Source organism: Dipodomys spectabilis, unplaced genomic scaffold (genome assembly GCF_019054845.1).
Source record: "Dipodomys spectabilis isolate Male_0828 unplaced genomic scaffold, ASM1905484v1 ptg000317l, whole genome shotgun sequence".
Lineage (NCBI taxonomy): Eukaryota > Metazoa > Chordata > Mammalia > Rodentia > Heteromyidae > Dipodomys > Dipodomys spectabilis.
The window spans coordinates 1,277,122-1,302,525 of NW_024870994.1; the positions used below are offsets into that span (position 1 = coordinate 1,277,122).

Sequence of the window (25,404 nt, forward strand, 5' to 3'; positions counted from 1 at the left end):
GGTGGGGAGAGGAGCAGGCCATGTTCTTTTTGTGGAGGTCTCATGAAGGCAGGAAGACAGCTCTTCAGCTAAAACATGGAGTTCCCCAGAAATACTTTTGTTACTCTCTCTTCTATTTATTACCCTTTGTCTTAAGTAAAACTTGTAGCATGAGAGTATTTGATTACACAAAGACTCTCTCTTGATGTCATAAATTCACAGTATCACATGTAGAAATAGTCACATCTTGGTGGTGGTGGTAGTTTTGTTCTTGAAGTTGCTGTGAGTGTGAGTTAGTGTATGCTGAACGAGAGCTACCAGTACGGATTAAGTTCCTGCAGTTCCCCAGTCACCGTGGTTTTGTCAGCCAATTAGTATAGACCTGTTCTCTGTGTATTTCTATGTAATTATTTGTTATTATTATTGTTATTATTATTTTTGTCAGTCATGGGGCTTGAATTTGGGGCATGGGTGCTGTCCCTGAGCTCTGCTTTACCACTGTGAGCCACAGCTCCACTTCCAGTTTTCTTGTCGTTAATTGCAGATGAGAGTCTTAAAGCTAGCCTAGGCTGGCTTTGAACCGATATCCTCAGACCTCACCCTCCTGAATAGCTAGGATTACAGGCTTGAGCCAACAGTGCCTGACTGTGTATTTCTATTTAGAGACACCTTATATAATATGTATTGTTGGCTCATTAACATTGGACTCACGCCAACCACAGTGTTATACATACTGGAAGAGAGCTTGTGATTTCTCTGTAAGGCACATCTCTGCCTTCTTGCTTTTAAACATTAAAAAGCACTCTAGCACACACTTGGGGGCCATTTTGAAGAGCAAACAGGACAAGTGTGCAAACTGTGACACTTATTGCTCTGCAAAAGAGGCATTTGTTTAGAGGGAACCAGAAAGAAGTCAGTGTCACCTTGTTCGACTTCAGCTGTAAACATGAGTGCCAGTGATCCTGGCTTCCTGCTGCTCTGCGTAGGTCCATAAATGCCTGCAAAAACTTCCAGGTTTTACTTTTGGACTGTGCAATAATTTTAGTGGATAGATTCATTTGAAATACAGAAAGTACAAATAATGGGGATTGGCTGTGTTTAGAGCTGTAATAATCTCATTGTAAATGATCTTTGTTGTTGTCATTTGGGGCTTGAACTCAGGGACTGGGAGCTGACCCTGAGAGTTTCTGCTTAAGGCTAGTGCTCTACCACGTTGAGCCATAGCTCCACTTCCAGCTTGCTGTTGGTTAATTGAGATTAGAGTCTCACAGACTTTCCTGCCCAGGCTGGCTTTAAACCATTATTTAAACCATTATCCTCAGATCTCAGCCTCCTGACTAGCTAGGATTACAGGCTTTCGCCACCAAAGCTTGTTGGCTGTAAATGATATTTGATGGATAAAGAAGCAGGAGATGTTGGGTGACTTGTCCGTTATATATAAATAGTAAGAGGCAGAAAAAAGGACAACTTGGAGCCAGGCACCAGTGGCTCAGCCAGTTCAAAGCCAGCCGGACAGAGAAGTCCATGAAATTCTTTTTTTTTTTTTGGGTCCAGTTGTGGGGCCTGAACTCTAGGCCTGGGTGCTGTCCCTCAGCTCTTCAGCTCAAGGCTAGCGCTCTACCACTTGAGCCACAGTGCCACTTCCGGCTTTTTTCTTTTTGCTTATGTGGTGCTGAGGAATAGAACCCAGGGCCTCATGCATGCAAGGCAAGCACTCTACCACTGAGCCACCTTCCCCTTCAATAAACCACCAGAAAACTGGAAGTGGCGCTATAGCTCAAGTGGTAGAGCACTAGCCTTGAGCTGAAGAGCTGAGGGACAGCACCCAGGCCTAGAGTTCAAGTCCCACAACTAACAACAACAACAAAAATTATTTTTTTTCTTTTTGTGCCAGTTTTGGGGTTTGAACTCGGCGTCTGTGCACCAATGTCCCATAGCTTTTTTGATCAAGACTGGTATTCTACCACTTGGATGAAAGCTCCACTTCCAGCTTTTTTATGGTTAATTGGAGATGAGTCTCCTGGACTTTCCTGCCAGGGCTGGCTTCATACTATGATTCTCAAATCTTAGCATCCTGAATATCAAGGATTACACATATGACCCACTGGCGCTCAGCCAAAAACAGTTATTCTTAATTTCAGTGAGCAATCCACATCAGTGACAAAAGTTTTTAAATGTATTGAAAAGATCGCACAGTTTACCAGTGCTTTCTAGTCAAGATGGATGAATAGAGTCTGTGTTATAATTGCTTAGAGAGCCATGTTCTAATGGCTTGTGCAGATCCCATGAGAGAGAGAGAGAGAGAGAGAGAGAGAGACTGCTGCTGTTGATTAGTTATGTCTGATTAGTTATTTCTGATTATGTTAATTCGTTATGTCTGATTATGTTGATTAGTTATGTCTGATTAGTTATGTATGATTATGTTGATTTGAAATGCTGTTGATTCGTTACTTATGGGACTGTACAGTGGCAGTGGGCATACTGCATTGCTGACACTCCTTGTCTGATATTTACTCAATCTCTTATCTTTGATATGTATTGTTAAGAACTGATGGCAGCATTTTCACAGAAGCAGCTCTTCCAAATGAAAAACCTTGCTCATTCAAGATAATTCTGTATACCATGTTCTCTTTGAGACATCTAATGAGCTAAGAACTCAATGGCAGGCCAGGTCCTACACCCTAAAATGTTGATACTGTCAATGTCTTCTGAGGACACTTGGCATAAATATAGTTTGAGTTGTCTGCTACCATGTGCAGGTCAGTGTGGGGCTGATGGTGACGGTTAACATTGCTGCTGTCTTGAGAGCCTGTGCTGGGTCCTGAGTGCTTTGTCCATAGTACAGTATGCAGTCCTCTCAACAAGGTATCTGAGGCTTAAAGAATAGATGGCCAGCCCAGTCCAAGGTCCCCTGGCCAGGAAGTGGTGACATGGGGGGCTGCCCAGGGCTTCCTGACTCCACATTTACGTTCTTAACATGGGTTGGCTATGATCCATGAGCCAAACTTGGCCTGCTGCCTACTTTAGTATATGAAGTTTCACTGTAACTCAGTGGCTTAACCATCAGGCATTTATTTCTCATAGTTCTGGAGGCTGGGTGGTCCAAGATGAAGGTTCCAGCTGTGTGGTTCCTGATGAGCTCTCCCTAACTTACACACTGCTCCATTTCCTGTGCCTTCTTTCAGGAGTGCTAGCTCTTCATTTCTTCTTCGGGAACATGCCTGGATCTTATCATGAGGCTCCCAGCTTGATGCCTTATCAAACCTAGTCACTTCCCAAAGGCCAGCCTACTAATACCCTCCTGTCATGGGTGAACACTTCCACACAGGCATTTCAGGGAGAAACATAGTTTAGTCCATTCACAGGTCTTCCCTGCGGCTGCTTGTGGGGATCACGTTACCTGTATGGCTCCATATGTGCTCCTTTATGAAAGAGTCCTGACCTTTATTCTTATTAAGGGTTACTCAGTGCTCTGAGCCTTTTTGGCAACAAAACCTGTGGAACTTCATGCAAATGTGAGTTTGGTTTCAAATGGCTACTGCTGTGGTTAAACCCATGGGAGTTTTGACCTGGTGTATGGTTTTCTTCTCTTTTTAGAACAGATTCTCTGGAAGTTCATAGTATACTAGGTTTTCACTGTTCGATATACATGATGCAACATTCATCATCTTTTATGACATTAGAAAGTGTCTGGGTGCAATTGGGTCACTGTCTCCTTGGTGGCTGCCCTGCTGAGCCTGTTCCACGGGAATTTCCTGGAGTGGAGAGGGAAAAGTCTTGGAAATGGAAGGCAGTGGGATCTGGTTTAGGCAGAATTGAAGCCAGCTGCTGTGCCTTGTCCTTTGTTTATCTTGGAGAGGTAAGGGGGCAAAGGTGCTTTGGGTTCGTGTGCTGGGATTCCCCTCCAAGCTAGAGAAAGCCTTAAGACTTCTGGCAGCTGCTGCTTCAGGCACAGCAGTACAGGCCCTGTGTTCTTTGCTTCAGCCTGTGTCCCCACACGCTTCTCCAAGGCAGGCTCCACCAAGGAGGGTTAGGGTCAATCTGGCCTAAACTGAAGTTTTATTGACAAAAGAAAACTTCTTGAGGATATCCTTCTGATATATTTATTCAGCTTAAATTATAATCATGTGCTATTGTTATTGAAGTTTTATATATTATATAACATACAGAAATGGAATTTTTGTTTTTTGGATGCTGGTCCTGAGGCTTGAACTTGGGGCCTGGGCACTGTCCCTGAACTTTTGTGCTCAAGGCTAGCACTCTACCACTTGAGCCACATCACTACGTCTGACTTTTGGGTGGATAATTGGAGATAAGAATCTCATGGACTTAACAGCCTGGGCTGGCTTTGAACTGTGATCCTCAAATCTCAGCCTCCTGGGGAAGACAGGATTAAAGGCATGAGTCACCAGCCCCTGGTTTCATCTCCATCTTTGCTTTGCAGCTTTGTTTTGTGTTGTACCAAACTTACTTTGTGTTTTGGCAGTACTAGAATTTGAACTCAAAGCCTTGAGCTTGCTGAGTCATGCCTTCAACCCAGTGGAACCTACATTTTTGTGTGTGCGTGGTTAGAGCACGCTGTACCACTGAGTCATTCCCATCCCATGGGGGTATCCTATTCAGCATTCATATTTTGGGAGTTTGTAGGCCATTGCACCCCTATCACAATGCTCAGGACAGTCTTGAGTCCTAATGTGAGGAGTAACAGTGAGCAGTGCTAGGACCTAGAGCAGCACAGCAGCAGGCAGCCCCCGTCTCCCCCACCCCCCCTTCCCCCAGCCTCATAGGCACCTGAGCATTAGCAGGGCAGATAGAGAGCTCTGGGCTTTCTCTCACTCTGCACTAATTCTCCAGGAGTCTGGGCTTGAGCAGCAGAGACAATGCCGCCTTCCACCTGCTTCTCCACTCCATTAGCTGCTATCTTAATCTGTCTTTCTGCTTATGGAATTCTGTACTTTGTAGATGTTGATGGAGAAAAACCACTGAGAAATGGCACCATGATTCTGCTGAGTGTTATAGGTAATGGCAGGATTCTTGCCTGCTTTCTGTGCGCAGAGGCAGGCATGTGATAGGCAGAAACCTAGCAGGATAAAGGCGTCTGTGAGTTTTCCCACCTCACCCAAGCAGAGTGCCTTTAGCTGGTTGCCCTTTAGATTCCCTTGCTAGTTTGGAGAAAACACTGATCAAAGCTGTCCTCCACATTTTTGGGGGGAGGGGGGATTGGTCATGGGACTTGAACTCTGGGCCTGGGCTCTGTCCCTCAGCTCTTCAGCTCAAGGTAAGCACTCTACCACTTGAGCCACAGCGCCACTTCCGGTTTTCTAGTGGTTTATTGGAGATAAGAATCTCACGGACTTTCTTGCTCTGGCTGGCTTTGAACTGTGATCCTCAGATCTCAGCTTCCTGAGTAGCTACAATTACAGGCATGAGCCACTGGCACCCGGCTATACTCCACATTTTTTGACTGGGAACCTGGGCCTGGGTTTGAACTGATACCCCTAAGGTGGCACAGACTGAGCCAGCTTGGAACTTCTGAGGCTCCTGAGCACTCAGATTCTTCATGCTGAGAGCTGATGATGGGCAAGTGACCCCCGTGCACACCTATCTGTAACCAGGCCAGCCATCTGAGGGACAGACATTAATAATGTAGATGTGGAACTGAACTGCTTTTACTTTAAGTTCTGGAGTATAAAATATACTGACATTGAACATTCTAAAAGAATGAAAAGGTGGGGCTGGGATGTAGCTCAGTGGTAGGGCATTTGCCTGGCATGCACAAAACCCTGGGTTCCATTCCCAGTACTGGAGGGAAAAAAAGCCAGGCATCAGTGGCTCATGTCACTGAGTAGCTAATACAAGCTACTCAGGAGGCTGAGATCTGAGGATTGTGGTTCAAAACCAGCCCAGGCAGGAAAGTCCTGGAAACTATTATCTCCAGTTAACCCCCCAAAAGCCAGAAGTGGAGCTGTGGCTCAAGTAGTAGATCTGTAGTCTTGAGCACAAAGTTCAGGGATGGTTTCCAAACTCAGAGTTCAAGTCTTAGAATTGCCGTGCATGCGCGCATGCACACTCACACGCACACACACGCATGCGCGCGCGCGCGCACACACACACACACACACACGCACACACAGGCCAGTATCGAGTGTTCTAGTCTTTTTTTTTTTTTTGTCATGGGGCTTGAATTCTTGGCCTGGGTGCTGTCCCTCAGCTCTTCAGTTCAAGGCAAGCATTCTACCACAGCACCACTTACAGTTTTCTGGTGGTTAATTAGAGATAAGAGTTTCACAAGCCCAGCACTGGTGACTCTCGTCTATAATCCTAGCTACTCAGGAGGCTGAGATCTGAGGATCACCGTTCAAAGCCAGCCCAGGCAGGAAAGACTGTGAGACTACATCTCCAATAAACCACCAGAAAACCGGCAGTGGCGCTGTAGCTCAAGTGGTAGAGAGCATTTCCTTGAGCTGAAGAGCTGAGGGACAGCACCCAGGCCCAGAGTTCAAGCCCCACGACCAACCAGGAAAAAAAAAAAAAAGGTTTCACAGACTTTCTTGTCCAGGCTGGCTTTGAACTGAGATAATCAGATCTCAGCCTCCTGAGTAGCTAGGATTCCAGTCGAGAGCCACTGGTGCCGGCTGGGTGTTCTAGTCTTATTGTGCAAGCTACTTAGTTCTCTATGTAAGCAAAACATATCATTATTTTGTAGTGGGGGACTGTCACTAGAGCTTGATCACAGGGCCTGAACACTGTCCCTTAGATTTTTTTGCTCAAGGCTAGCACTCTGTGTTTGAGACATAGCTCTGCTTCTGGCTTTTTGGTAGTTAGAGTCTCTCAGACTTTTCTGCCTGGGCTGGCTTTGAACTGTGATCCTCAGACCTCAGCCTCCTGAGTAGCTAGGATAGTTCAGTGGTTTTGCAGGCAGCACCACACTCTACCCAGATAATTTTATCATCTTGGTCACTCCTGTCACCAGCACCCTCATCTGCGTTCTGGGGGAACTACTCTTCTACTCTGTCTTCAGTGTGTTTGGCTCTAATCTTTGTGTTTTGCACAGATGTGCATACAGATGTGTGTTGGTGAGTTCTGTGCCTATGATTGGCATTGGAGCCTGCAGTGGCAGGCTCTTTTACTGCCAGGAGAGAGTGGAGGAAGGCCACATACAGTGGTAGTGCTTGCCAGGCTGCTGGGATCAGAGGCAGCTATAGATCTGGAAGGGAAGGCCATGCTCCCTGCCTGTCTTGTCTGTTGGCAGCAGCCCTGCTTCTGGGCAGGCAGAAACTCTTAATATCTGCTCATTCTGTGTTTAGAAACTCATCGCATATGGGCACATCACCGGCAACGCCCCAGACAGTGGAGCCCCAGGGAAGCGGCTGATTGACAGGATTGTTGAAACCATATGCAACTGTTTTCAGGGACCTCAGACGGATGAAGGAGTTCAGTTACAAATAATTAAGGTATTTCTGTGTGTTTGCCTGTTAGGAATTTAGATTAGAAAGCCAGCTCCTTTGGGAACCTTGGTTTCTAATTTCTTAGTATGTTAGTTGTCTCAGGTGATGCTGAACTGAGCAGAAATTGTGGAAGCATCACTCAGCTCTTTTGTTAAATATGAGAATTTATTAGCAGGGTTTGAGACAAAGAGAGGAAAACCAGGTGTGTTTTCCAACTAAACAGTTGTACTAATAACACTGTAACTCACATGTGAGTTAAATCATCTTGAAATGCTTGGTCTTTGCTGTTTCTCAGCAGGCCTTCATGGGTGCTTGTGTCATTCACTTGTCCCAGTCCTCCGTACCCCACTTTGCTGCCCTGTTCCATGTCTGCTGCCAGGTGGCTTGGTCTGGGCTAGTAGCATCAGCTTATCAGGGAGTAGGGGCAGGATGGATTTTATTTTATTTTTGTCTTTTGGTCAGTTATGAGGCTTGAACTCAGGGCCTGCGTTCTGTCTCTGAGCTCTGTTGTTCAAGGCTAGAGCACTACCACTTTGAGCCACAGCTCTACTTCTGGTTTTTGAGTGGTTAATTGAAGATAAGAGTCCCAGGGGGTCTTTTCTGCCTGGGTTGGCTTTGAACTGAGATCCTCAGATCTCAGCTTCCAGAGTAGCTAGGATTACACATGTGAGCCACCCATGCCTGGTATCAGAATTGGTTTTAGACACCTTGCAGGTCTTAGGCCTTTACTGTATTAGCTTCATGACAAATGACTCCATGTCATTCACACCTTTCTCAAGGCCTTTCAAACCCATCTGCGATTGACTGCTCATCAAAAAATGTATGTTTTGTGATTCCTGTGGGTAAAATCAAGTGGGAGATTTTTCTTCCTGAGAGAAGTGTCTGCAATTTTCATTCTAGATTTTTCAATCAGTGTTAACATTCAGAAGTCTGACATTTAAGAAACAAACCAACAGAAAACCTATTTCAGTCAACTAATTAGTTTAAGTAATTGGGTTTTCAAGGGTTAGTAATGCATTTTTACACTCAGAACAGCAGGAAACTGGCTCTTGGTACTAATTATTCAGTTCAGTTGGCAGGGATATTGTAGGGTTTGTAAAAAAAAAACCAGAGCCATCAAGGTCCTCTAGGCCATGTGGCCAAGGGATGCAGGAGAGAGGTGGCTGTTTGTGAAGGTGACTTGTTTCCCCTGTGTACTTCAGGCTCTGCTGACTGCGGTGACTTCCCCACACATTGAGATTCATGAAGGCACTATCCTGCAAACTGTGAGAACATGTTACAATATCTATTTGGCCAGCAAAAACCTTATCAATCAAACCACTGCCAAGGCCACGCTCACCCAGATGCTCAATGTCATCTTCACCCGCATGGAAAACCAGGTGGTGAGTGACAACAGACCTGGCTGCTGGGGGCCGGACATCCTGTGCTGAGTCCCTCCATGTGGGTTCACTAGCACTTTAAACTTTACCCCTCCTGCCCAAGGACTCTTTGTACTAGGCTTTTGCTCTTAATTAAAATCAGCAAGAATCTAGCATGCATTCAGAAGTATGCCTTAGAAGTAAGTATTCAGTATGTGCTTTGAGTTTATCCCATTCCAAGTTTGCTTTGAATCTGTTTCCTTTGAGAAATTGTATCCGGGTAGTTGCAGATCTTTTAAGCAATAGGCTGGTATACTTTTTTTGTTCTTTCCCAAAATGCTCAGACCATCTAGATTGAGTCCCTTTCTGTTGCCTTTTAGTTGCAGGAGGCGAGAGAACTGGAAAAACCAATCCAGTCAAAACCCCAGTCCCCCGTGATTCAGGCTGCAGCAGGATCCCCAAAGTTGAACCGTTTGAAGCAGAGCCAGGCACAAAGCAAACCAACAACTCCTGAAAAAACAGATTTACCCAACGGTGAACATGCCAGGAGTGACACTGGGAAAGTGAGCTCAGAGAATGGAGACACACCCGGAGAAAGAGGCCCATCACTGCCAGGTACAGCAAGCCTTCTGAGTGGAGAGGGCATTGCCTGTGGCTGATGGCCACACAGGTATCTGATAAGATCAGAAGGAAAGCTCGGAGGGCAGCTTGTCTATCCAGGATTTTCCCTTGATTCCTTCTGCTTATCTTTTGCGGCACACAGCCAGTGAGGCCTGCAGTCTAATGGGGGTTGTCTTTGAGTCCTTCCTAGAAGGGATGTTGCCACTACTGGTCCATGGCAGCCTCTGCGTAGTAGCTCAGCTTAGGCACTTAGCTATGGGGAAGATACTCAGAGATGAATCATTCATTGTCTTTCTTAGCTGTCCTAAAGTTAATCCTGTGCACATTGCATCTCTGCCTTGCCAGGGCTCTGCACTTAAGACACACTCAGAAGCCTCTAAAGAGTCAGAACTCTGGTGGCAGGTGCATGGGTGGTAGGTGATGGCACATTTGGGAAAACAGATATAGCTTTGTTTCCTTCTAGTCACTGGTATATCACTTATTTGGGTTTGCTTTTTTAAATAAAAAATGATCCTATGCCTGGTAAGAGCCTGAAAGTAGATGAAATCTTAAACCTGAGGTCTTGGGTTGAGCTGTCCTGTTCACCTTTGATGTTGGATCTCCTAGGCTGGAGGTAAGTCTTGGTTTTCAGGAATTTGCCTTTCCTGAATGATTCTGTCAACTTGTTGCTCACTCAGGCTGGTTGTTTACACCAAATATCTGACCTCTCTATAACTGATTGTTTTTATCCTCTGCTCACACAGCTGGAAAGGTCTCTTGGTAGGATTTTCCCTATTAAAGCATGCATATTGAAGTAGCTTTTACTCCTGGGCAATTTACCAGAGTATTTAGCATGCCTGGAACAGAGCAAGTTACTGGCATGGTATGCTGTATTCATTGAACCAAGGAAAGGCCAAAAGAAAGTTACCCCAAGGGCTGGGAATGTGACTTAGTGGTAGAGTGCTTGCCTAGCATGCATGAAGACCTGGGTTCAATTCCTCAGCATCACATACACAGAAAAAGCCAGAAGTGGTATTGTGGCTTAAGTGGTAGAGTGCTGGCCTTGAGCAAAAAGAAGCTCAAGGACAGTGTCCAGGCCCAGAGTTCAAGCCCCAGGGCTGGCAAAAAAAAGAAAGTTACCACCAAGACTTGCTGTCCTCTCATTCTTGTTGCCATGTGTCCTAAGAGTGGTAGCTCTCTATGTCTGCCATAGTATTTGTCTTGTAGCGCTCAGGGCAAAGACCAGGTTTTCACTGTAACCCTTATCAAGCTGTGGGTGATCAATAAATATTAATATTTAAACCCACTACAGTAAATGTAGCTGTGCAGATAAAAAAAAGCAGTTCTCTCTGGGCTACACAAAAGTGCTTCCTTTACACCCCACTTTCTGTACAGCAGCCAAAGTAGTTTCCTAAAAGCATATTTAGATAGTGACTCTCTCCTGCTTAAACTCTTTTAGTAAGTAATTCCTCATCTTGCCCAAGAGTGCAATATATGCCAGGCCTGTCCCATGGCCTGCCTGGGCCCTAGTCCACCTCTCTGTCTCCTCCACATACCTCTTGCTTTGCCACACAAGGCACATGGCACCACTTGTGGTTCTTGAAAATGCTGTGCTTGTTCCTGCCATGATGTCTTTGCCATCCCTTCTCCACTACACTCTCTTATCTTCAGGTCTCTTAGTACACTGAGAGAAGCTTCCCTGATTATTCTTTGCAGCTTCTCATCATACATGTACCATTATCTGTCCTCTCTTTCTTCCTAATACATATGAGTACCTGAAATTACCGGTGTCTACTATTGTTACCTGCTTCTGCTTGGAGGCCTAGGTGGCTGTGTTCACGTTGTATTCTCAATACCCGGAATGGTGCCTGACACACACACATGGCGCACACACTCAGAAATTTATTTATTTATTTATTGAGTGGTAGTGAGGCCTAAACTCAGGGCCTGGGCACTGTTCCTGAGCTTTTTTGCTTAAGGCTAGCGCTCTACCACTTGGTGCCACAGCAGCACTTCTGGTTTTCTGGTGGCTCATTGGAGATAAGAGTCTCATGGACTTTACTGCCTGGGCTGGCTTTGAACTGCTATACTCAGATCTCAGCCTCTTGAGTAGCTGGGATTACAGGCGTGAGCCACCAGCATCTGGCAATCAATGTATTTTCTGACAAAGGTGTCTGTACTTTTGTAGAAACATAGTAGAAATTTTGCTGTAATAAAGAGTGATTTGAAATCTTTTAATAACTTATAAGTATGTATTCCTATATTAAGATGAAATCCTTGGCTTTGTACAATTGATATTTTTTTTAAAAATCCTCTTTTATTATATGATGCAGATTAAAGTAAGCATAATAGGACAATGGTATTGGGCACTCATTTATGAGCATGATTCAAGTAATTTCCATTACTTTGTAACACCATGCTGGTGAAATCCAGTATAAACTTTCTTCTTTTTTTGGTCGGTCCTGGGGCTTGAACTCTGGGCTTGGGCGCTGTCTCTGCGCTCTTCAGCTCAAGGCCAGCGCTCTACTGCCACTTCCGGTTTTCAAGTGGTTTATTGGAGATAAGAGTCTCACGGAAGCCGGGGTGCCAGTGGCTCACACCTGTCACCCTAGCTACTCAGGAGGCTGAAATCTGAGGATCGAGGTTCAAAGCCAGCCCAGGCAGGAAAGTCCGTGAGACTCTTATTGCCAATAAAAAAACCCACTAGAAAACCGGAAACGGCACTGTGGCTTAAGCGGTACAGCACTTATGACAGAAGGAAAGAGAGTGAGAGAGAGAGGGAGAGAGAGAGAGGGAGAAAGAATAAAAGAAAGAGAGAGAAAGGATTTGAAATATGATGCAAAGAAATAGTATTTGCAGTTGACATATTGTGACTTTTTTTTTTTTTGGTCGGTCATAGGGCTTGAACTCAGGGCCTGAACGTTGTCCCTCAGCTCTTCAGCTCAAGGCTAGCGTTCTACCACTTGAGCCACAGCGCCACTTCACTACTTCTGGTTTTCTGAGTGGTTTATTGGAGATAAGAGACTCATGGACTTTCCTGCCTGGGCTAGCTTTGAACCATAATCCTCAGATCTCAGCCTCCTGAGTAGCTAGGATTACAGGCATGAGCCACAGCATCTGGCTTTGTGGGAATTTTTTTTGCCAGTACTTGGTGGCCCCGTGAGGCTCTTCCTGGGGCATGGATCAGAGATCAGCCCTCTCCTACCTTTTCCGCATCTCTGCCTCGGTCTCTCTCTATATACTTATACATATATACGTACATGTCTATGGATAGTCTATACATTATGAATGAAGACATATGATACTTAGCTTTTGGGGCTCAGCTTATTTTGCCCAAGATGATTCCTGCAATTCCATCCATTTTCCTGTAGAAGACACGATTTCATTTTGTTTTTGTTTTTATGGTTGTGTTCCATGATATTCGTCTCTCAGATGTATCTCCCATACCCTCCATCCATGTATGTGTTGGGTGTCTTGGCTGATTCCACCTTTTGGCAGTGTTTAACAGTGCTGTCGAAAACATAGATATGCAGATGGCTTTCTTGTTTACTGATTGGCTTTCTTTTGGATATATGCCCAATAGTGAATAGTACTAGATCTTTAGCTTTAAGAATTGTGTTTTTTGAGCTGGGAAAGTGGCTTAGTGGTAGAGTGCTTGCCTTGCATGCATAAGGCCCTGGGTTTGATTCCTCAACACCACATAAGTAGAAAAAGCCAGATGTAACGCTGTGGCTCAAGTGGTAAAGCACTAGCCTTGAGCTGAAGAGCTGAGAGACAGCGCCCAGACCCAGAGTTCAGACCCTATGACCAACAACAATAACAACAACAACAAAAGAATTGTTTTTATTGATCAAAAGAGGAAGAAATCTCAGATGGACATTTGAGTAAAAAAACAACAACAACAAAATGCACCCCTTCTCTTCTGTTTTTTTTTTTTTAATTACTTTATTGTTATTATAAAGGTGATGTACAGAGAGATCACATTTACTTAAAATCAGTACTTAGTACTCTGGCTTGTTTTTTGTTGTTGTTGTTGGTCGTGGGGCTGAACTCTGGGCTTGAGTGCTATCCCTCAGCTCTTCAGCTCTACCACTTGGGTCACAGCGTCACTTCCAGTTTTCTAGTGTTTATTGGAGATAATAGTCTCACAGACTTTCCTGCTCCAGCTGGCTTTGAACTGTGATCCTCAGATCTCAGCCTCCTGAGTAGCTAGGATGACAGGCATGAGCCACCAGCGCCCAGCTCTGGCTTGTTGACAGTCTGCCTTCCAATGAGCTTTTTAGCCCATTGGTTTACATCATTTTGTTAGCCATGTGGTGAACATGTATTTGGGAACAGTGAATTCCCTAATGCGCTTCTTCTCTATAGACAGCTATTTCCTAGTCAAAAGAACATGTAGGAGTGTAGCTGAGGGCTTTTCCTTTAGTATTCTCACATGTCACAGATTAGTAAGTGTTTAGAGTGAGACATATCAAACCTTAATTCTAGAAGGTAAATATGTTATGCTTTACTGTCCCATGTGTTTATTTGCCCCTCTAGTCCTCATCTCCTTTCTCTTGCTTTTGCCTCTAGCACAGTAGCATGCAGCAGCCTTCATGCAGCAGTCCCGGGGGGCTGTGACTCACAGGAATGAGTCTTAGTGGTGTCCTCCAAATGCCTGTGACAGTGCCACACACACATAGAGCTGCATCAGCGAGGATGTCAGACCACACCTCTCCCATCCCCGTGGTCCCTCCTTATTGTACAAGGAACAGGGATTTTGGAAGGCCTTGAGTCAGACTCCTGTTCTTTCTTATTGTTAATGCTTGACTTTGGTCCTCAAGGCCACCTTATGGGTCAGGCAAGAGGAAGAGGGTTGGACTAAAAAGATTCCTTGCCAACTGAGTTACTCCACTCTTCAAAGAGAAGCTTTCCTGCAAGCCAGCACCACCCAAGAGGTTATACTCGTCTTCACTGGGTAGAATGTGGTCACGAGAGCACCTGGTCTACAAGGGATGCTGGGAGGGGGAGGCAATTTCTTTCCAAAAGAGAATGAAGGATCTGTTAGTAAGAAAAACTAGTGTGACCTAGGTTGCTTGCAGTGCCTGGTCCAGCGTGATTCTCCTAGCTAAATTCATTCTAGGCGAGCTCACTTGGTGTGGCAAGCTGTGAAACAGCAGTGGTACTTGGTGACAGCCTCCGGAAACCAGCATGGCCAGTGTTTATGTCTCCTTTCACCTTTCAAGCATTTAATTGATTTGGTGGTCCTCTTTACAGCATGCTTGAATCTTAATCATAGCAGATCTATTTGTGCTTAGCATGGCATCCAGCCCCTCCTGAGACCTGCCTCTGGCTCTTGTGTGTCAGCAAGGAAAGCAAGTGGACTACCAGATAGAGTTGCTGCTTGCTGCTTAGGGCCACTGCTCTGTTGGGCTTTGTCCTCAACAGCAAACCCCTTTGAGAAGTAGGGCTTCCTGATCCTACCCCTTTCCTGGACTAAGAATATAATGTTTGTGGAGATTGGTTCCAGGATCCTCATAGATACCAACATCTTCTTGTGGTGTGGTGTGGTGTGTGTGTGGTGTGTGTGTGTGTGTGTGTGTGTGTACGTACTTAGGCCCTTGAGGTTGTTCAGCTTGCTTGTTCAACTGGCACTCTACCACTTGAGCCATACCTCTAGCCCAGCTTTTTTGCTGGTTATTGTAGAGATTGGGTATTGTCAACTTTTCTGTCCTTGAACTTGAGTTCAGAAGTGAGTAAATAGCTAGGACTATGGGTATGAGCCACTGTCTCAAGGTTTGGGAGTGAGTAAGAAGTTAGTGAGCTAGTGGCTCACGCCTATAGTCCTAGCTACTTTAGGAGGCTGAGATCTAGGATTATAGTTTGAAGCCAGCCCTGGCAGGAAAGTAATTGAGACTATTATCTTGTTAACCACCAAAAGCCAGAAGTGGAGCTATGATACCTGGCAGGTGGCCTCAGTGGAAAGGTAGGGGCTGGGGGTAATGGGAAGCAGGGCTCCTCCCTGTCTAGGAGGGTGGCTTCTGCTGGTTCCAGCCAGCTGGTCCCCATGTTGCCACATTGTTGGGTTAAAAAAAACACATCTAGGTTTTTATGAGTATAGTTTATACATATTGGCAGCTGATTGAAAAGTTTAAGGATGCGATTGTACCTCAGTAGTAGAGCAACTCTTTTTCCAGGACTAAGTTTCAATAAGTAAGTAAGTAAATAAATAAATGTGGTTGCACTTCTTCCACTGAAGTGGTTACATTTTACAGAGCAATCCTGTTTACAGTGTAGTAAATTCTCAACTCAGCAGAGGAGCAGCTGTCTATGGGTCGACTGCTGACCAGTGAGATCAGCCTTCAGAACTTATTTGTACCATTTGCCTTCTGAGAGCAACTAAAGGGACATTGACTTAATTAACCCCTTCTCCTTTCCTTTCTTTCTTTGAAAATGTCCTTTGTGCTTGTGTGTTTGGGTATGCACAGGGGGCGAGGATGGAGCCCAGGAGGTGGTGAAGGACATCCTAGAAGATGTGGTCACCTCTGCTGTAAAAGGTGAGGACCCAAGGACACATGCCTGCCCTCGCTGCTCACACACTGCCTGCTCGCCTGTGCAAGGGCGCATACCTGCCCTCGCTGCTCACACACTGCCTGCTCCGCCTGTGCAAGCGTGCATGCCTGCCCTCGCTGCTCACACCACTGCCTGCCCGCCTGCGCAAGGTCATATGCCTGCCCTCGCTGCTCACACACTGCCTGCCCACCTGTGCAAGGACACATGCCTGCCCTCGCTGCTCACATACTGCCTGCCCGCCTGTGCAAGGACACATGCCTGCCCTCGCTGCTCACACTCTGCCTGCCCACCTGTGCAGGGAGTGCCTGGCAACTCAGCCTGCCACCACCCATTCTGCACAGGGGTTCTTAGTGATTGCTCTTCTCATCTGGCTGAGGGTCAAGGACCACAGTCTTGTCATGGTAGATGCAGAGATCTACTCCATGTGCCTCCCAGGTCAGGACATTGGTCCAAATCCTGAGATCCATGTTGGTGGCTGCTGAAATGGCCCTTTAAAAAAATGTTGTTTTTTCTTTTTTTCTTTCTGTTGATCATGGGTCTGAACTCTGAGCCTGGGCATTGTCCCTCAGCTCTTCAGCTCAAGGCTACCACTCTACCACTTGAGCCACAGAGCCACTTCCAGCATTTTCTGCTTATGTGGTGCTGAGGAATCAAACTCAGGGTCTCATGCATGCAAGGCAAGCACTCTACCACTGAGCCACCCTCCCAGCCCTGCTGTGTGTTTTTTGTCTAGCTGCCTCTAATCCTTGTCACAAATGGATGGGAGGTGTGTGCAGAGCTGCTGCATTGCATGATTTTGGAGGTGCCACAGGCCCCGGAGTGATTTGTGCATTGCCACATACTACCCTGCCTGGCAGTAAAGCTGCGTCCTATAGATACAAACAAAAGCACCACCATGGCCAAGTAGTATGGCATGATGGGCAAAGTAACAGTGGAGGGGTTGGTTCCTTTCTGGTGTCAGGCTGTCTTTGGAGCTAATAATAATTTTTGATGACTTTTGTTTCAAGCAGCAGCAGAAAAACACGGACTGGCAGAACCCGACAGGGTCCTAAGTGAGCTAGAGTGTCAGGAATGTCCTGTTCTCCCTGGGGTTGATGAAAACTCCCAGACCAATGGCATAGCGGACGACAGGCAGTCATTGTCATCAGCGGATAATCTGGTATGTTGGCCAGCATTGCCATTTCCTTTTTTATTTCCATGCAGCTGATACATACACTGTACATATGTCTTTGTGTAAAATTTTTTTCTCTCCCCAAGAACCAGTTTCTGTTCCCTTGCAGTTATGTCATCCCTGTGTGTTCAGCCTTGCAGGGCCTTGTATTGAAATGTGAAGCTGTGACTTGCTTTGTTCACACACCACTGCATGGGGGTGTTCTCCCATATCAGCACACATACAGCTAACCAAATTGTAATGATTATGTAAATTCTGTGGGGATTATCATAGTCTGTTTAACCAGTTCCCTTTTACCAGTTCACATCAAATATCCTCCTAGGTGAATTTCATGTAGATCCCTAATTCTTTCTTCCTTTTTTCTTTTTGTTGGTTTTGGGGCTTGAACTCTTGACCTAGGCACTGTCCCTGAGCTCTTCAACTCAAGGAGAGCACGCTATCACTTAGGCCACAGCACCACTTCCAGTTTTCTGGTGGTTAATTGGAGATAAAAGTCTTGAGGACTTTCTTGCCAAGGCTGGCTTTGAACCGAGATCCTTAGTTCTTAGCCTCCTATGAAACTAGGATTACAAGTGTGAGCCACCCATGCCCAGCTCCTAATTCTTTCTTTCTTTTTTTTTTTGTCGGTCGTGGGGCTTGAACTCTGGGCCTGGGCACTGTCCTTCCACTCTTCAGCTCAAGGCTAGCACTCTACCACTTGAGCCACAGTGCAACCTCTGACTTTTTCTGCTTATGTAGTGCTGAGGAATCGAACCCAGGTCCTCATGCATGCAAGGCAAGCATCCTACCACTGAGCCACCTTCCCAACCCCTCCTAATTCTTTCTTAAGGATAAATTTCTACAAGTTGTATTTATTAGTGGGTCAAGAGTTGGAAGCTCTGGGGCTGTAGCTTAGAGGTAGAACTTGCTTGGTGCATGGGGCTGGAGTTCTGTTCCCCGCACTGCAAAAAACAGAAAAGAAAAGAGAAAGAAAAGGAGGGAAGTAGGGGACAGGGAAGTGAGGAAAAGGAAAAGATAAAGGAAGAGGGTGGAAAGTAAGATTTTGATTCCTGCCCTGAATTAGTGTTCTGGGAAAGTGGCAGGCTACTCTTTTGCCTTCCTTCATTAAAAGGACAGTAATTGATTCATACCTGGCCAGCCTGGTGGAGGAGGGTCCTGCCTCACTGCTGAGGGCTGGGTTGCTCAGGTTTGTTGCTCATTTGCATCTTTATGGATTGCTTATTCATGGTTTTTGCCTGAGAGGAAAGTTTCTGTGTTTTCTTAATTCTTAGAACTTGTCTGTAAATGATACCAATCCTTATTATGTTTATATATACTTTTATTTTAAATGTAGTTCACTTTTAAGGTGCCTATCATTTTTTTTTCACATTTGCCCTGATGCAGTATTATAAATATCCCCCTTGTTTTTGGTCGGTCATAGACTTGAACTCAGAATCTGGGCCTTGTCCCTGAGCATTTTTGCTCAAGGTTAGTGCTCTATCACTGCAAACCACAGCTCCACTTCAGTTTTCTGGTGATTAATAGGAGATAAGAGTCTTGTGGACTTTCCTGCCCGAGTTGGTTTCAAACCAAGATCCTCAGATCTCAGCCTCCTGAGTAGCTAGGATTACAGGCATGAGCCATCAGTGCCATATGTGGTAGCAGACACCTATAATCCTAGCACTCAGGAAGCTGACATGGAGGATTGTGAATTCCAGGCCAGCATGGATGTGGAACATAGACCCTTTGATCCAATGAAAAAGAAATAAGAAAATTGCTCTAATGATTCCCCATAGCACCTCTTTTCCTAAGGAATCTCTCCGTGCATTGGGTACATTTCTTGTATTTTGTCTGGTCAGTTTCTGTTTCATTTCTAATCTTAGGAATCAGATGTGCAGGGACATCCGGTGGCCGCCAGGTTCTCTCATGTTCTGCAGAAGGATGCCTTCCTGGTGTTTCGCTCCCTGTGCAAGCTTTCCATGAAGCCCCTTGGGGAAGGCCCCCCAGATCCAAAGTAAGCACCCAGTCGTTCACAGCATCTGTACCCCAGTGATGCAGAAGTGTGTGGCTCTGGTTTCTTCCTCCTCTGGTCGGTGTGAATGGTTCTGTAGCTTTCCAGTCTCCACAGTCCTTCCAGCCACTGCAGTCCTTCCTCGATGACTCCGCCTTTACTGCCCAGTTTTGCTTTTCTCCGTTTACATGTTAAAAAGATGACTGGTATTTAGAACACATGCCCTCAACCTTACTGACTAGTGGATATGATCTCCCAGTGTGTGGCAGGACAAAATGCTTGCAAACAACCTTACTGACTAGTAGATATGATCTCCCAGTGTGTGGCAGGACAGAATGCTTGCAAACAGTGTGCCCTGCCCTGCTTGGAAACCTATGCTTCATGGCAAGCCCCAAATTCAACCCCAAAAACCCAAATGTTTCTGTGTCCAAACAAACTAGCCCAGGGGTATCAGTCTGTGCAGGGGAAGTGCAGGCAGAGCGTTCCCACCTGGGCATGGGTACTTGAGAGCAGCTTCAGGGCTTGTATGAATGTCTGAACCTCATAGGAAAACTGGTAAGATGGAAAATCACCCTGCAGGATTTATTAAATGGAGTGATCTGGGTGTGGCCCAGAGCACAGGGCCTTGCACTTCACAGTCACTTTGTTACAGTCATACCCCCCACGGAGAATCCTCAACTCATCTATTCAGCATGCTGCTACTAAGTACTGAGACTCCTGTAGGAAATTAACATATTCCACTTTCCCAGCTACCCCCTCCTCTTCCTCCTCCTCCTCTGCTTCCTCCTCATCTTCCTTCTTCCCTCTCTAATTCCTTATTTTGTATTTGTTTTGTATTTTTGAAGTCAGTTTCTTGCTTAGTAGTTCAGGCTGGCCTAGAATTTAGGAACTGAAATATTCCATCTTCCTGGGGCCTGGTGGGACTTGAACCTGAGATCAGCGAAAGGAATCACCAACACTCAGTCATTCGGGCTAGGAATCATTTATTAGCCATGGGGTCTGACCTCCACTATACCAAGACAGTGAAGACCAGTGGCTAAGTTCTCTTGTGGCAGGATTTAAAGCCACATGCAGGTGGACAGGTGGAGGTGTACATGATAGCAAGCAGGTTTCCAGAGGCAGAACTTGCAGTTAGTAAAAATAGCAATTACAGAAGCAATACATCATGGAGGCAAAAGTTACATTTCCAGGCCTCCTTTGTTTCATCCCAGATAAGGGTTTAGCTGACATTTATCAAAACACATTCCAAACTTCTTATCACATCCAAAATCAAACTACCGTCCAGGTTTCCTGGCTCTTTCTGAGTTTTATTGTTATTTACCACACTTAACTTGTCTAACTCCCTAATTTTCCCTGAGCCCCTACTTCTGAGAAGTTCCTTTAGTAATTATCCTGGAGTTTCTCTCTACAGAGAGGTCCTGCCTTTAATGCTTGCCCTATCCTTACAATATGTGTTGGCAGTTCACATGGGAATATGATGGATGATATTAATTGGGGTATGCTTGGGAGCTTGCAGACTTATAGGCTACTCAGCCTGGGGTCACACATTCCTCCTCTCCCAAGGGAGAGAGCTCAGGGGAGAGAGTAAGTTCCCTGCAACAAGAGGGACTGTCTAGACAGCAGGAAGGACTTCCTTGCCAGTGAACAGTAGCTCAGATACCCTAATTTTGGTAGGGGGTGTCACTTCAGGAACCTCCTGCCTCAGCCTCCCAAATGCTAAGATCACTGGTATGTACAACCATGCCCAGCTAAAATGTTCCATTTCCAGTCATTCTTGACCTCAAAGGGGTGGGGTGGGCTGTAAGGCTGGCAGACATAGAGTAAGGAGAAGGAGGTGGAGACCTCCTCTTCCTATAGATGACCTGAGGTGATTGACTCCTGGCAGTTCAGCTGCAGAGAGCCTGCTTGCTGGACTCGGTGGACTCCCGCTTGAATCCTCCACTACCTGCTTTGTGGTCAAGAGACAGCAGAATAGGGGCTCCTGCTTATAATTTTAGTTACTCAGGAGGCTGAGATCTGAGGATCACAGTTTGAAGCCAGCCTGGCAGGAAAGTTTGTGAGACTCTTATCTCCACTAAACTACAGATAAATAAAGCCAGAAGTGGAGCTATGGCTCAAGTGGTAGAGCATTACCCTTGAGCACAAAAGCTCAGGGCCAGTGCCCAGGCCCAGTGTTCAGGTCCCAAAACTGGCAAAAAAAAAAAAAAAGGCTATGGTTCCAGGAGGACTTAGAATGCCCTCATTTTATTAACATCTAAGTGTTGTTATTCTCAACTCCCTGGCCTCAGAAAAAGACGGAGAAGCAAGGCCTTCTTAAGAAGCATACCATTCTAGCCAGATGTAGCAGTGTCTGCCTGTAATGCCAGCATTGCAGATATAAGTCCAGAGAATCACAATCCCAGCCAGTCTGGGCTACAGAGTGAGATCCTGTCTTAAAAAACAAGCTGAGTGCCAGTGGCTCATGCTTGTAATCCTAGCTATTCAGGAGACTGAGATTTTGAGTTCTGTGGTTTGAAGCCAGCCCAGGCAGGAAAGATTGTGTGATTCTATCTTCAATTAACTTCCAAACAGCCAGAGTGAAACTGTGGCTCAAGTGGTAGAGTGCTAGCCCATGAATGAAAAGGCTCAGAGCCAGCCCTGAGTTCAAGCCCCAGAATTGACACCAACTTAAACAGTAGATCACCTGCCCAGCAAGGGGAAAAACACAGAGCAGCACACTGCTTTGTGCTTGACGGTCTTGCATTGTCATTGTTTCTTTTCTTCACAGGTCCCATGAGCTTCGCTCCAAAGTGGTCTCCCTGCAACTTCTTCTGTCCGTGTTGCAGAATGCTGGCCCGGTCTTCAGAACCCATGAGATGTTCATCAATGCCATCAAACAGTACCTCTGTGTGGCATTGTCCAAGAATGGCGTCTCTTCTGTGCCTGATGTCTTCGAACTCTCTCTTGCCATCTTCCTTACTCTCCTTTCAAACTTTAAAATGCACCTGAAAATGCAGATAGAGGTATGGACTCCACATTAGTTTTTTTTTTTTTTTTTTTTTTTTTTTTTTTTTTTTTTTATTGTAAAGCTACTATACAGAGGGTCACAGTTACATGAGTGAGGTTATGAGTACACTTCCTCTTGAACATTGTTACCCCCTCCATTGTTTTCCCCCTACCATCCCCTCCCTCCCTCCCTTCCCCGAGGTTCTTTTTTTTTTTTTTTTTTTTTTTGATTGTGATTAAATGATTACATAATTTCAAAGTCACAAGTTCATTCTAACTTCCCTGGAGCAAATTGTCTACCACAGTCTGTAATATATAACAGTGTTCACATGTTATATACCATATTTGTGATCAGCAGCATGAGGATATTTAGTAGTGGTTCAACCAGATGAGCGGGAGTTCTTTGTTTCTTAAGTCCTGTTAGTTTTGTCGTATCACTAACCTTTTGGATTTAGCATCCACATTAGTTTTTTACTTAGTGGCATTCACATCAGATGAGGAAATTGCTGGTGGTCTAGTTCCCCAAACTACTGTGACTCATTATATTTTCTGGCAACCCAGAGAGGAGTTTATTTTGTTTGTTTTTGCGACAAGGTCTTATATATAGCTCAGTCTGCCCTGGAATTCACAGTCCTCCTGCCTCAGCCTCCTAAGTATTGGGATTACAGACATGTACCACCACACTCCAAAAAAAGAGATGAGTAATGCCGTACCTTTTCATAAAAATTCAGACCCCAAGTCTCATACAACTTGCGTTTTGAGGTTTACATATCTGGTGTGGCCCACCCTGCCAGCTGTCCCCTGATGAGCCAGGGTCCCCGTGTTCTTCTGCAGTGGGTTCTTCTGCAGTGGAGCTCCCCTTCTTCTGCCCAGGCTACTTCACCTGCAGGACCTCCTGGTCTCTCAGGACTTTGGATTTTGATTACTCCTGTTGTCTCTTTGTGTCTTTGTGTCATATAGGTCTTCTTCAAAGAGATATTCCTGAACATTTTAGAAACATCCACAAGTTCTTTTGAGCACAGATGGATGGTTATCCAGACCCTGACGAGGATCTGTGCAGGTGCGTGTCAGCCTGAGGGGGCTCGTCCACTGGACATGCGCAGAACACTTTGACACTTCCGTCTGCCAAAACCAAACTCTTACCTAATGAAATGTGGGGAAAATCGTGTCCCAAAAGGCTTTTGCTGATCTAATGAGAAGTCCTCTTTTAGAGGATGGCCAGCTCAGGCCAATTTGCTGGGGCTTTGGGTGTTAGCAACCAAAAAAACCTAATTCTGGCAAACTGGGGCACCTGGTCACGCTGCTTGCAAGCTGAGCACTGTGAATTAAGCTCAGGCTCTGAGATACTAATGCTCCCAGCCTGGACTGGGTGCTGAGGTGAATTGGTATAACTTGTCATCATACCCAGGCCCCTGGGCAGGTGCTTCAGCCATGCCCATCCTGTTCTCTTTGATGAGGAGACTGGACCTTGGAGAGATGGGATGGATGCCTGGGATTTCACTGAGTGCAAGAGCAGGCCTGACAGCAGCCTTTCTCCCTCCTAACTGGTATTTCCTGACTGAGATGTAGCCACCTGGGTTAGGAGTTCACTGGGAAAGCTTTGTTGGCAAAGAACTCTTGTTTAATAAAGAAATAGCTCTTGTTCTCTCAGATCTCGATCTCTAATACTTGAATTTTTCCCCCCAAGATGCCCAGTGTGTGGTAGACATTTATGTCAACTATGACTGTGATCTAAATGCTGCTAACATTTTTGAGCGCCTTGTGAATGATTTATCGAAAATTGCTCAGGGAAGAAGCGGCCATGAGCTGGGAATGACTCCTCTGCAGGTGAGGCTATAAGACACTCGGTTGTATTTGAAGTAGGCTTCTGTTGAGTGCCACCACTCGCGGAGGTCATCCCTGGTCTGAGAACAGCAGTGAACAAAGCAGTGAACTCAGAGTTTTCACCACAACTTTCACAGGGCCAGCGGCACTGTGGATACAGTGTGCGCTGGTGGTGGGCCGTGGGACTCTGAACTCATCAGCACATCACTCAAGAAGGTGATGCTGCAGAGACCTGCTAGGAGCCAGGCCCTCGGTCACCTTCCAGTCCCCTATATAACAGAGACACTGCCCCATTATTACAGTACCTAGGAGGAAAAGGAGGGTCAGGGACCCATGGAACTATGTATAGAATTTGCATGCATGGACTTTTACCCTTGTAAAAGTTGCCCTTAGCACCACAGCATGTAGCGTTGTGAATATAAAATGGTGGCTCTTTTTTTTTTTTTTTTTTTTTTTAGATTTTCTATAATTTGAATTTACTTTTTTGTGTGTGTGGGTCGTGGGGCCTGAACTCTGGGCCTGGGTGCTGTCCCTCAGCTCTTCAGCTCAAGGCTAGCTCTCTACCTCTTAAGCCACAGTGTCACTTTTTCTACTTTACTTTTTTTTTATTTTTTTGTTGCTCGTGAGCCTTGAACTCTGGGCCTGAGCACTGTCCCACAGCTCTTCAGCTCAAGGCTAGTGCTCTACCACTTGAGGTACAGCTCCACTTCCGGTTTTTTGGTGGTTTATTGGAGATAAGAGTTTCATGGAGTTTCCTGCCCAGGCTGGCTTTGAACCATGATCTTCAGATCTCAGCCTCCTGAGTAGCTCGGATTATAGGTGTGAGCCACCGGCACCTGGCTTGTGGCTTTTTCTACTTTGTGGTGCTGAGGAATCGAACCCAGGGCCTCATGCATGCAAGTCAAGCACTCTACCACTGAGTCACCTTCCCAGCCCTTGAATTTACTTTTTACTTAAGAAAATGCTACTTAGGCTGGGCACCTGTGGCCCCAGCTTATAATCCTGGCTACTCAGAAAGCTGAGATCTGAGGATTGTGGTTCAAAGCTAGCCTAGACAAAAATTCCACTAAACTATATTCCCAGTTTTCAAATAAAAAAGCTAGACTGGAGGTGTGACTCAAGTGGTAAAGCTCCAGCTATAAGCAAAAAAAAAATAGAGCAAGAGCCCAAAGTCCTGAGGTCAAGTCCTGGTTCCAACACAAAAAAAAAAGAAAGAAAAAAATATGGGGAGGAGAGAAGGAAGGAAAATGAAGGCATTCTAATTATTTAAAAAAATCTATATTCTACTTGTGGACAAGAATGGAAGTGGGAAATGGGGTGGGGAAGGGTAGTAAAGGAAAGAGTGATATTTTCCAAAAAAGAAATGTACTCATTACCTGACTTAGGAAATGGTAACCTCTCTGTACAACATGTTAATGATAACAACAAAATTATATTTTTAAAAAAATTTCATAGACGTAGTTGGGTGCCAGTGGTTCATTCCTGTAATCCTAGCTA

General features: G+C 45.5%; 1 protein-coding gene across 2 annotated transcripts in view; it reads left to right on the plus strand.

Annotated features, from left to right (window-relative positions):
* Arfgef2 (ADP ribosylation factor guanine nucleotide exchange factor 2) overlaps window positions 1-25,404 on the plus strand; it is an 84,304-nt gene that overhangs the window by 13,540 nt on the left and 45,360 nt on the right. The window contains exons 4-12 of one of the 2 annotated variants that reach the window (XM_042702180.1): window positions 7,287-7,433; window positions 8,630-8,809; window positions 9,166-9,400; window positions 15,853-15,921; window positions 16,945-17,096; window positions 18,971-19,101; window positions 21,866-22,100; window positions 23,044-23,143; window positions 23,771-23,910. In XM_042702180.1, coding sequence (XP_042558114.1) covers window positions 7,287-7,433; window positions 8,630-8,809; window positions 9,166-9,400; window positions 15,853-15,921; window positions 16,945-17,096; window positions 18,971-19,101; window positions 21,866-22,100; window positions 23,044-23,143; window positions 23,771-23,910 — 1,389 coding nt within the window. The remainder of the gene's footprint in view (window positions 1-7,286; window positions 7,434-8,629; window positions 8,810-9,165; window positions 9,401-15,852; window positions 15,922-16,944; window positions 17,097-18,970; window positions 19,102-21,865; window positions 22,101-23,043; window positions 23,144-23,770; window positions 23,911-25,404) is intronic. The other variant, XM_042702181.1, reaches the window with a different exon arrangement.